This window comes from Megachile rotundata, chromosome 14 (genome assembly GCF_050947335.1).
Source record: "Megachile rotundata isolate GNS110a chromosome 14, iyMegRotu1, whole genome shotgun sequence".
NCBI lineage: Eukaryota > Metazoa > Arthropoda > Insecta > Hymenoptera > Megachilidae > Megachile > Megachile rotundata.
In genome coordinates this window covers 3,408,527-3,421,184 of record NC_134996.1, presented here as the reverse complement: position 1 = coordinate 3,421,184, position 12,658 = coordinate 3,408,527, and the positions used below count along the sequence as shown (strand labels likewise).

Here is a 12,658-nt window from a genome sequence, read left to right as displayed (position 1 = left end):
ACGCTTAGGTCCCAATTTTGTTGCAGTTATAGATATGAAAAAAAAAAAAAAATATATATGCTGATCGAATTGAGTCACCTCCTCCTTTTTCGAAGTCGGTTAAAAAAGAGAGAGTTATAATTAACAATTTCTTTAGCAAATATAAAGATATATGTACGACTGAATTCTATAAGCAAGATGGAGTACACTAGACCTGTTGATATCGCAAATCGTAAGACGGTAGCTAACTACATCAGTTACGCGGTTTTATAATGACGTACGCAACGCAAGAAATTAACGCAATTTTATAATAGATCTAGATCCTAACAAAACTGACAGAACAATATTTGGTTAATCACAAAAACTCTAAAATTTGTATTGGACGTGGAACAGTTACTTCTTGTTTGACTCTAAACTAATTAGTTTCATGGCCCTTTTTGTCGGAGCACAAATCGGCACCCAAAACTTGATCGCTTAATTGGGGAGCCTGCGTTAACATACCTGGCTACTAGAACTACCCAACGATGCAAGAATGAAATGACCGACGTGTGACCAACAGGGTTGCAAATTAAAATGGCTCGACTTTATGTATTTATTAAAGTTATCGAAACACCACCCAAAAGACATGGGCTTCAGAGACCAAGCCGCTCCATATGTAATGGGGAGCCTGCGTTAGCTGGCTACTAAACTACTCAGAGCGAACTCCGAGAATCTGACGGCGAGTTAGTAACTCAGCAAAAATAAGAAATATATGTAAGTGACTGAAGAGCTCTTGTTTGATGTCTTAGTTCTTTCTGGGGCTGAGCATAGCACTCTCCTTTCGGAGTTTCAGAGACAAGACCGTTTGAACGGGGAGCCTGCGTTAGCTGGCTACTAGAACTACCCAACGATTGAATATCCAAATGGCTGATACCTGCTGTCCAGTCAAAACTAAGAATCTTGTAGGCTCTTACCAGTTAAAACTGCTCCAGTTCGTCGCTTCCTAAGAGGTCCGGGCACGTACTACTTCAAAGATTGTTCTGCTCTCGCAGCCTCTGCTGCGCGCCCTTTTATACCCAGAAAATCATGGGTTTTTCCCACTCAAAATGTATTATTATGTTATTACGCTTTATTTTGTAGCAAATATACATTAGTTCGATTAATAAAAATACGCTTGGATTTATTATTAATTAGTTTTTCAGAGGTTTTTCTGTTAAATCGGAGTTTTAATGATTTTTAGATACGCGAATTATGAGTGCTTCATTAGAAGAAATAATTAATTACAAATTATACATCAAATAATAACTAAAAATATAATGCAATTTATAATGAGTTAATAATTAATAATATATATATGTGGGATTGGTTTATTCGGTGTTCATCGAATACGATCGGGCGCGAACGGGCGAGCGGGAAACGTGGACGATTGGCGCCAAGATAGTTCGGCCGTATTACATGTTGGCGCGAAAATTAGCGAGGGAACGAAGAATTGGCCTGCATTTGTTTCGTTTTACGCGGGAACCAGGGGAGAACGCGGAAAAGGGCGTAGCGTCGGGATCAATCTCGTTGTAACGTTGAAAGTAGGAAGTCGTCCGAAAAAGTTGTATCAGTGTCCGTATTTGATTTTTATATTTCGTTGATTATTATACTCTTGTTAAATTATTAAAATTATTATTCTGTTATTATTATTCCAAAAAAAAAAAAAAAAACTAGTAATCCGTCAACCTCGATTATTTCCGATCCTACATATAATATAAATATTTAAATGATAATTTATAATAACTTGATTTCGAAGTATATCTGCCGTCTCTTTCTAACTAACGCGCGTGCCATCGATCGGTGATCTACTCTAACAATGTTGCACGCGTAATCTACCCTATACCATTACCGCGCGAATTTTTATGATGCAGTCGGTAATAGAATAAAAAGGATTTACGGATTAGAATGTTCCTTATTTATCAACAGAGTTGATTGGATGTTCCCGGGGACGTTACACAAATGTAAATACAAAATCGACACCTCGACACTGCAACTCTTGGGTCCCGATTTTGTTGCAGTTATCCAGTCTTTACTGTATTCCCTTAAAAATATACTTTCCGCTTCGAATTTGCCTGCTTTCTTTTCTCAGTACATTTATTAAGTGATTTTAAATAGAATCATATTCATCATTGATACAAATGATGTATTAGTTTAAGAAATAAAATTCATTTATTAACTAATTTTGCATCATAGTTGGTTATATTTTGAAACGTAAAACGTCATTCCACTGAAAGGATTGGCCAAGAGGTTAGGAGTCATTCCGCGTAATCTTTGCATGTTTTTTGGTCGCAGATTTGAGCACGCTGGACTTTGTTTTTTTCCATGTGTTGTTTTTCATTTTTTCTTTTGTAATAATGTAATAGATTCAAAGTGTTCTTGATTAATTGTTATATATTTCTGCATTTACATTGTACAAAATAATTATATTTTATTATATGTATTAAATCCTATTGTAGGTATCCTATTAAATACAGGTTCTTTGTACCCTGTGGATATATCTGTGGATATCTGTCTTTTTCTACTTAAACTATTACCATCTAACGTGATCAATTTAAAGTCACATATCAAATACTGCAAGGTAGTAATTTGCAACAAAATTTTTCACACGATACGAATGTTTAACTTGCAGATTTACCGTTGACAAAGGCCTCGTTGACGCCATTAAGAAACATTACACTATACAGATTCCACCATCACCCAAACTTATTCTACAACGAACTGACGCACTGCCCAGTGATTATGAGCCAGAACCGCTGACTGAGGAGCTTAATATTTCAAGTAATATTTCAAATAATACTAATTCTTCTGTTACAACGGGGACATTCTTCCAAAATAGCAGAACTATTTTCAACTGTGGGCGTCGTAAAAACTTGAATTTGTTCTTTATTTCTAAAATTATTAAATTGAAAAACAGTCAGTTATAAATAATTATTAACTTTCTGGAAAACATTTTTCATCTACCTTTTCTAATATATCTTATCTACAAACAAATGAAAATTGTTCTAAACCAATTAACAAATTAGAATCGTCATTCTACATTTTATAGCAAAAAATGCATAATGAATAACGAAAAAATTAACTGATGATCCAGGAGCAGTTCAAAATTATTTTTTTTTTCAGTTATTTCTTATCTTTCGAATTTGTATTTCTTTCACTTCTTTTGATAATGAAAAATTTCATATTTTACAGTACTTAAGCGTAAATCACCTGCTACAACAAAATCCACGTCAGTAATATCGGCGGCGCCTAAGAAAAGTGATAATCTTCCTGCTGTAGGTATGCAAATATTCTAAGAGAACCATTGCTGTTCACATAACTTGAAAAAATGTTAAAATAGGATTAATGGTATTGGAATGCCTCATCAGTCATGCTTCTTTGTTTCCAGGATCCTCGGAGATGATTCGCGTTACTCATGTAGTGGATCCATCTTGCTTTTTTGTTCAAATGATACAAAATCAAAACAAAATAACAGAAATGGAGAAGGGATTATCTGTATTAGCCAACACTTCAGGGGTTATACCAACGGAAGTTACCATAAGTATGACATAATGATATAGAAGTTGTATATTTTGTAACAATTCAAATTGAAAATAATTGTTAAATGAAAAATTGATTGATGTGAACCTTTCAATTATGAACGTTTAGTTGTCTTTCACAGTTCCTGAATTTTTTACGTTTGTTCCTAGATGCATTGTATATTGTGCAATGTTTCGAGGACAAAGATTGGCATAGGGCACGTATCATTGACAAGAAAAGGACCTCCACCGACGATGAAAAGTATAGCGTGATCTTTATTGATTATGGGATGACAGAAGATAATGTTCCATTGGCGAAGATACGAAATATCGTACCTCAATTTGCTATGTTACCGATGATGGCAGTTAGATGTACTTTGCACGACGTCGTACCGAACAATGGCGAATGGCATCCCGATGCCATTCAAGCTTTCAAAAAGATGGTTTATTCGTAAGTAATATTAATAAATCGCAAGTTCTTTTTTCAAACTATATTTCTACTTATTTTAAAATATGGTTAATTTTACGGGTAAGAGAAAAATCACTTATTGAATAAAGATACTCTTGATTTTTTACACTGAATTTTTATACTAAATATAAAAATGTAAAAAAAAATTTATCAAAAATTCTTCAAACACACCTCAGCAGAAATGGAAAATATTTAAAAAGTATTTGGGAATGGGACATTTTAAAGTCGAGAATGAAATATTGCATGCAAACATTAGAAAATATCAGAAATATTTTCTTTTCCTTTTTTTTTAATATTGTATTGTAATATTTAATTATAAAAACTATTATAAAGAATAAATTCATATAAAAGAAATGCAGCTCTATTAAACAAGTGAAATGTAAATTTACTGTCCCTTTTTAATGGTACTGTATAGTTTTCGTACGTAATTGATTCTTCGGAATATTCTATATGTATAAAGAAGTATTATTGCAGTGAAGAAAATACAATGTAAGAAAACTTAAAATTAAAGATAATTTTAACAGTTATTCTCTAGAAAACTGTAAAAGATACAAAAGAAACGTTGATATCTATCTACTTCGTGTTCTATTATTTGGAATTGGTAGATATTAACCCTTTGCGGACGAGTGTCGGCATATAGCCGTCCAAGCCTTTTTACCGTTCCAGACGCATATCGGCATATAGCCGCCCAACATTTTCGGGATTCTGAACCTAAGAATCCTTCGACTTCTGAAACAGCAGAAAGGCTGAACGGTCTTTTACATATTATTCGGCGAGATAATACAGGAAGGAGTAAAGACTGTCTAGTGTGTTCTAATCGAAATGTAAATCATGGAAGAAGAGAGTCGAGGTATTATGTTATTGTGCAACTTGTACGGCCTTGCACATACACTACCGTCCATAAGTATCCGGACACAAGCGAAATATGCATTCGCGTTGCATGAAAGTTATTCAAGTGTCTGCAACAGTAACTAAAATCGATTTTTTTTCTGCGAAGGTCAGAATATTGGAACGTTTTTCGATTGATAATTCTCGTTTGGAACTCATATCTCGATGGAAAAGAAGCTACAGACAAACTAAACCGAAACTGTCGAGTGCGTAGCGTTGCCTCCATTTTTATCTCCATTGAAGGAACCTAAACATCTACTAACAGTTTACAAACACTTGAAACATATCGAAGAACTCTCTGAATACGTTCTGCACCATAGAAATGAAACACAGTAGAAATTAAAATTTTTTTCAAAATCGAAAGCGTTTCATTAGCTTTACAAGTTTGGATTTTGTACTTCTGGACATGAATTTTACTTTTACACTTCCATTGTATAATTTGTACTTAAAAATTAATTTTATTACGTTATGACACCTCAAAAAAGATAATAATAATTATTACAAATGATATGATAACCCTAAATACCTTTCGTACAAAATTCAACTATGTTTTATGTAACGAAACCAAGTGTCCGGAGACTTATGGACGGTAATGTAGGTGACTGTTTTGAACGATACCACACAATGCCGAAATATAAAACGCATACGCAAACACAACCAAACTTCTTTTGTTGTTTTTTTTTCAATTTGTTTGTTTATAACTTTTTTTGAATTTTATGAACAATTTTTTGAAACGTTCAACATATTTATTTTCCTTACTGCGCACTCCAATACCTCTCGTCCACAACGACAAAGGTTCTCGTCCGCAAAGGGTTAAAGAGGTTGTAAAATGGCAGTGTAGCAACTTAAACGGAAATGCCTCGTGCTTGATATAAACTTTTAAGTGGAAGAATTGCAGTAAGAATTGCTATATGAATTGCAATTGTGATGTAAAATGAAAAAAGTTTTTAATCTATATGTCAAAGTTGTTACAGAAGTACACGTGGATTTAATCTGGAAATAGTGAACATGTAAGAAGAGATTCATTTTTAACTTTAAAAGTACCAAAGTAGCTTATAAAATGACTTATTAAAAAAAGATTCTAAGTTCCTTAAGCGATATTTCGCATCCTTTTCTACATCATTAAACTCTTAATTACAGACAAAAATTCACATAATAAATAAACTTTATAAAACCACATACCTTATCTTTTTATATTTTCCTAGAAAGATACTTATAATTTTAAAAACTGCAAAGTGGCGCTATTCTGTGACAGATTACATTTTTCATTGTTAGTTAAGTCATTTGTACAATTACGAATATACTCCTGTGGATAAATGAATCTCAATTCTGATAGTATGAGATTAATCTTAATCAAATATACGTATACAGGGTGAAACAACAAATATTCGTAAGCTCTAGGGTAAATGTTATTTTGTAAATGATGAGAAAATCTAATAAGGGTTCACTAGAAAAGTAATAATTCCAAAGTTGTAAACAACGTCTAATGTCGCTTAACACGTTCACGCCGGCGTGACCCACCGGTGGGTCACACTTAATTGTCCCGTGGGGCGACGTGCATCACAGGTGGGTTTTCAAAAAATAAGTTTATTTTATTTTTTGTCAACATTATAAACAAAAATTGAGTATTATAAGCATTAACATTCAATATTTTAAATTGATAACAATTATTTATTTATAAGCATGCAACTTTTTAAAACATTCTAAACATAATACGAGCTGGCCCTTACAACTTTTACAATATGTTCTTACTTTTTCACTTTTTTTCGCGGCGTATAATCTACCTTGTATTTTCTATAATTGTTTGTAACATTCTTTACATCGTTTTCTTGTTTTTTTGGCAGCCCCTTTGAACGATTTTAGAAAATGTGTGTTTTCTTGACCGTTTTTTCTTTTCTATTTCACATTCTTTGATTTCTCTGTGAAAAATTCAAAAAGGAAAAGTGCTAACTGTCCCTGTAGAAGAAAAGATAATTTTATCTACTTTTACACTTGATGCAAGAAATGTGCGTTCTGAAAATCAATGTCAAAACTGTTTTGATTTCGTATTTAGCGCGTTCGAAGCTTCGAAGGAGCAACAATGTCGCGCCGCCCCACGAAGCGAAACGTAAATATTTGCCGCGGCGCACAGTGGTCCAAATCGAGAAATTCAGTGACATTTCATGAAAAAATCAACTTTCTAATATGAATACCTACCTAGTACACATTGATTCCTAAATGTCCACTGATGTCGAAAATGAAAAAATTGAAAAAATATAGTACTACTTTTGAATAATATGAGCATTCAAAGTTGGATATTTTCAAAGTACAACTGTTCGCCCGAAAAATCGGGTTTTTCTGTTGAAGATTTTTTCAGGGCTTACTTTAATAATTTGCTTTCATTTTTTTTTTCTTAATAAAGAGCATTCTTTCTAAATTAGAAATATGCTCTTCGTTAATAGTTACTGTACGTAGTGTCTTTAGAACATAGCGTTAAATGAAACGAAGAAAATTCTTAAAACTCGTTACAATTAACAGGACATATCTTTCAAGTCCCAAGGAGTCCCAGTATGTAACAAATTGGAATCTTTTCAGTTGATTTTCTTCTTTATAATCATGTAAAAACTGTTTCTCCCCTCGTGTCACTGTTGAAATTATCACTATTTGAAGTTGTGCGTGGCATGTCATTTTACGCGTATGCGTTTACATCAGCTATGAAATCCCTGCATGGCAGTAAGTTCGTTCCTCGAACGAACTGTTTAGATGAACACACTTAAGATGTTTGTACTATGACTCTGAGAAGACTTCGACTGAGGCTACAATTTTCTGACTGCAGTCAGTTAAAACAGTACCATTCGAGCTGCATCAGCGAAATATTCAGAGAGAAATTTCCGAGCAATAATTAACCGTGGCTATTAATTCTATATTTTATATTGTGTTTTTTGTGTATTTTATATTGTACTTTTTGTGTATTTTATATTGTGTTTTTTGTGTATTTTATATTGTTTGCCTTTTATTTTATTATATATATACATATATGCGTGCGTGTGTGTTTTAAGTTACCAATTTTATTATATTTTGTTCTGGACTTTATTCTTTTTGTATCTATTACACTTTATTTTACTTTTTGCTGGTAAGTACAAAAATATTTAAAGAGAGATTATACAAATTTTTTTATAATTTTTCAATTTTTTTCAAATTGATTTTTTTTCACTCATTTAGGAAAAATGCCAAACATTCATAAAAATATAGATTTATATTTCGTATTAAGAAATAGTAACAGAGATATGAATGATTACGAATTTTTATACAAAAAGATATGCGAATATAATAATACAATACAATACAATAATAATAATAGTAACAATAACAACAACAACAACAACAATTATGATACAGTTTTTTTTTACCTATTAATAGCCTAGTATCTCTACATTATCTGGTTCAAATTGTGTGATGATATCACGTACGGTTTAAAAGTTACATCAAAATGTCACTGAATTTCTCGATTTGGACCACTGTGCAGCGTGAACGTGTCAAAATAAGTAATTTTCTCATGTTGAGAGCTATCATGACTTATAGAAACAATAAATTATTTTTTTATAGATCCCAAAATGAGAAAAAATTTGTTTCACTTAAAAATAAACATTTCAATTTTTTGTTTTCCGACCCATATTTATTAAGACATTTTTTTCCCCATTTAATAAGTATTGTCTTCTCTAAATGTTACAGACTTATTTTAGCTTTACTTATATACATATAAACGTATTAAATTAATCAGCTGCTAGAAGTTATTATCATTTTTTATTGAAATTTGTCAACATAAAGCAAATATTATGTAACAAATAAAATTAATCAAATTTTAATGAATAATAAAAGTTTAAAAACTCCATGTATTGATATAATGAGTTATTAATAAGTAATAATAATTCATATAATAAAATTACAAAAGATACTGCGTATGTCATGTATTTTCTATTGATTTAATATTATCTGATAACATAATTAAAAGTGATAATAATTAAAAGTGATTTCTTATTTATTTCAGAAATGCCATGGTATCAATGTCCGTCGTTATGATAACTGGAGATACTTATTATGTTGATCTGTCTGTTATTTCCTCAAAGGACTGGTATTTAACATCCGTGAAAGATTCGTTAACTTACATGAAATATGCTACCTGCGTTTCACCAAACAAATTAATGGTAATTGTAGACTGCTTAAGATACCGACATTTTTGTCAAATTTCACCACTGATTTTCTACTTACAGAGAACAAATCCTGATTCTACGCGGACTTACTACTATAAAGAACAGTTGGAAATAGAAGTTTACACGGATGTTGAAGTTCTATTCGTCGAGTCTCCTAGTTGTATATACGTTAGAAAAGTGAGCTGTTATATATTTTTTCCAACAATATTTATATAATTAACAAATATATTAGAATCTTACAGGTGCACTAATATTCAAAAAGCTTCTATTATACTTTAAGGAGAAGCTTCTAATTTCAATTAATAAATGAAAGCATTTGCCAATTTATGTTAATTTATGTTTTTATGGTACAGGCACACGCAAATAGAACATACTTCTGCAAGTTGGTATCTGATATGACTGAAAACTATGGACAGACTTTATCCTGTAATGATTTTATACCTGTCCTTTGTAAAGGTAATATGTTTTTCACAACTTTCAAGGTTTTATGAATAGAGATTTCACAAAATATTAGGATATATTTTAGAACAAGCGAATAAATTAAGTACCCACCAATGAATTTATGAACATCGGTGTTCTAGTCTTCAAGACAAACTGAACATAGCCTTAGAGATCTCCATATTTTCAGATTTCCAAATTTTTAAACCAAAATTTTCAAATTACCATATTTCTAAATTTCTAAGTTTCCAAATTTATAGCGCTAATGCAGAAACTGAAGTCTGAAGTCTTTGTTCTTATCTGCATTGTTCAACAATTAAATTTAGATAATTAAATTGTTACTTAGATCTACCGTGTGCTGCACGAGGCGTAGATGGTATGTGGCATAGAGGTATCATAAACGAAGTCACTGAAAATACGATAAGAGTTTTCTACGTAGACTTAGGATATACGCTGACGTTAAGTTATGATTCTGTTAGAGCTCTTCCTAGAAGGTATATGAGCTGCAAAACTCAAGTAAGTTTAAATATTATAATTATCTAAGTTCTTCATGTCAGTATATTAATCAATATTTCAATATTTATGTTTGTTCTTATTGTATCTCATTGCGCCTTATACACGCATTAGGCAATAAAAATTTCACTGAAGAATTTAAAACCGAAGCTTGATGATAAAGAGCAATGGGGACCAGAGACCATTGAATTTCTAAAAAGATTTTTGATGGACATAAGAAATGTCAAGATTATAGCTTTTGATAAATCTGAAGATACATATAGTGTAGCTATGTACACATATGACAGAATCAATGTTACTACTGTATTAGTCAGTAATGATCTAGCTGTGCAAATTTATAGGTATACATTACATTTCAGTACGAAGTTTTTCAAATATTTTAATCAGTACAATCACTATATTAATTTGGATTAGTTAATTTATCTGTTTCTTATACACTATATTTTTCAATTATGAAAACTGAAACCACGGATACTATAATCAAGATTGATAATGTTTACAATAAATATTTTCTTTCCTACTGTTTGATATAGTTCTTACAACAAATCCAAGAAAAAGAGGAGTAAAGCCAAAAAGGAAATTATTAGGACTATAGAAAAACCTGAAAATCTTGTAGAAAAATCAGAAAAATGTAAGGATGTACCAAGTAAAAACATAAAAAACAGAAGTATGGATAACAATGAAGATCCTTTTAAAATAAGCGTCTTAATACACCAAGTACAATCACCAGATTGTATTTACGTGTCAAACGCTAAACATGATCAAAGCGACACAGAAAAAATGATGGCAGAAATGCAAGAATTTTATAGAAAATATCGATCTGCAAAACGTGACATCTGGAATAAAGATGCAGTTTGTGCAGTTTATTCATCGAAAAGTGAAATGTACTATCGTGGTCGAATTATTGAAATCAAATCTCCGGATAAAGTAACTGTGTTCTTATACGACATAGGAATCGAAGAAATTGTTACGATAAACGATCTACAATCACTGTATCCGGTATTCTTTGAAACTCCAACGTATGTTTTTAAAATAAAACTGAGCGGTATATTACCATGCGGAGGATCGACATTTTGGACGTCATTATCCTGTGAGAAATTGCAAGAAATTGTGAATAATAATCAAAATTGCAAATTTTACATATCAAAATTGGTAAGCGATTTACTACTACGTGGATATTTTAAGCATGACTACACTTCCCAATTTTCGAAATCCTACGTTTCGAATTTCTATATTTCAAAGCAGAGTTTACTAACAATATAAATAACGCCAATATAACGATAAGAGTTTACTGTAGATCAGACAGCTATATCAACAGAAAGATATTTACTTGGTCATATCCGTTTTACATTAATCTATCATTATCATGGCTATAATAGTAATCATATATTGAAGATAATATTACAATTTATAAACTATTTTCATTCAAAGCGTTGTTCTATTTTTATGTAGGAAGAAGAAGATATAGAAGACTCTGTGATACCAGTGGAACTTTGGATTAAACAGGTGAAAATGGATGGACCATTAGCACCAACAAGATATGAAATAAATTCCATTAATAGAATGTTAGTTGAAAACGGAGTTGCTTTACCAATAAAAGAGTATGTAGAAGTTAAAATTTACAGTATTTTAATTTTCTTTGAATTGGTTATTTTCATTGTAAACTTTTTTAATTAGGTATGCAAAAAAAAGGGATAAGATTTTAGCAATTGAATTGAAACGGATGTTGATGAAAAAATTAGAGAGATTAGCAAAATGCGAACCAAACGTGAAGTGGTTTGAAATTAATAACGATCTCAACGATTCTGTGGAAATAAACATTAATCGAGTCACGTCAGAGGCATCAAATCACTCAGATTCTGATTTAGACAATCAGGAACTTAACATAGAAGCATTTGACAACATTCCAATGCTTCCCAAATTGACGGATTGGTTACCAGCAAAACCAATATTGGAAGATTCATTTATTGCTATACCAACATATTTAGATAGTGAAGGCTTTTTATATTTACATTCTAAAGACCAAAGTATATATTTCTTATACAATTTGTTGACCTTGATATAATCTAATACAAAATATAATTTAACCAGTTAACTGTGGCGATCTTTTTGCAAAGCGCGCACCAGTGTGTGTCGCGATAATCAAGCGATAACGAGTTAGCTGTCAAGAATTTATGAATCCACCTCAAATCATTTACACTTTTTATTTGTTTATTTTATTTCGTGTTTACCTCTAAACATTTTAAACATATTACAATTTACGAATATAATTTAGTTTTCGCCAAAATTACAATTTAAATATCAAATTGTAATAAAATTTTACGCATGACGGATATATGGTTGATACAAAATGATACAAAATTCTGCCACAGCTCCATGACGGATATAGTCGTCAAACACACTTAACTGGTTAATACAGTGTTCATTCCATATAAGCAAAAATGCCCTTTCCGATATAAGCAAAAATGTTATCCCCACCACTGGGGGGAAGACCCCTCGAGACGCCCGAGGTTCGCTCGCCGGGAAATGTAACGTGACCCGGGTATTAGTGTATCCGTGAGACAATACCAATGCAAATATAAAACATTTTTATTTTTGACTTTTTCGTTATCAAACTTTTACCAATTAATTCTTGACATTTTTCCGAT

General features: G+C 31.6%; 1 protein-coding gene and 1 long non-coding RNA gene across 3 annotated transcripts in view; both read left to right on the top strand.

The window, feature by feature from the left end:
* Positions 1-12,658, top strand: part of qin (tudor domain-containing protein qin) — a 441,068-nt gene that overhangs the window by 420,881 nt on the left and 7,529 nt on the right. For both annotated transcript variants that reach the window (XM_076539747.1, XM_076539748.1), the window contains 12 exons: positions 2,627-2,775; positions 3,187-3,273; positions 3,383-3,535; positions 3,684-3,963; positions 8,897-9,053; positions 9,120-9,236; positions 9,413-9,515; positions 9,844-10,013; positions 10,125-10,351; positions 10,544-11,162; positions 11,463-11,611; positions 11,688-12,037. In XM_076539747.1, coding sequence (XP_076395862.1) covers positions 2,627-2,775; positions 3,187-3,273; positions 3,383-3,535; positions 3,684-3,963; positions 8,897-9,053; positions 9,120-9,236; positions 9,413-9,515; positions 9,844-10,013; positions 10,125-10,351; positions 10,544-11,162; positions 11,463-11,611; positions 11,688-12,037 — 2,561 coding nt within the window. The remainder of the gene's footprint in view (positions 1-2,626; positions 2,776-3,186; positions 3,274-3,382; positions 3,536-3,683; positions 3,964-8,896; positions 9,054-9,119; positions 9,237-9,412; positions 9,516-9,843; positions 10,014-10,124; positions 10,352-10,543; positions 11,163-11,462; positions 11,612-11,687; positions 12,038-12,658) is intronic.
* Positions 6,120-8,849, top strand: LOC143265787 (uncharacterized). Its single transcript, XR_013040491.1, has 3 exons — positions 6,120-7,981; positions 8,269-8,393; positions 8,581-8,849. It is a non-coding gene; the product is annotated as an uncharacterized LOC143265787 (long non-coding RNA).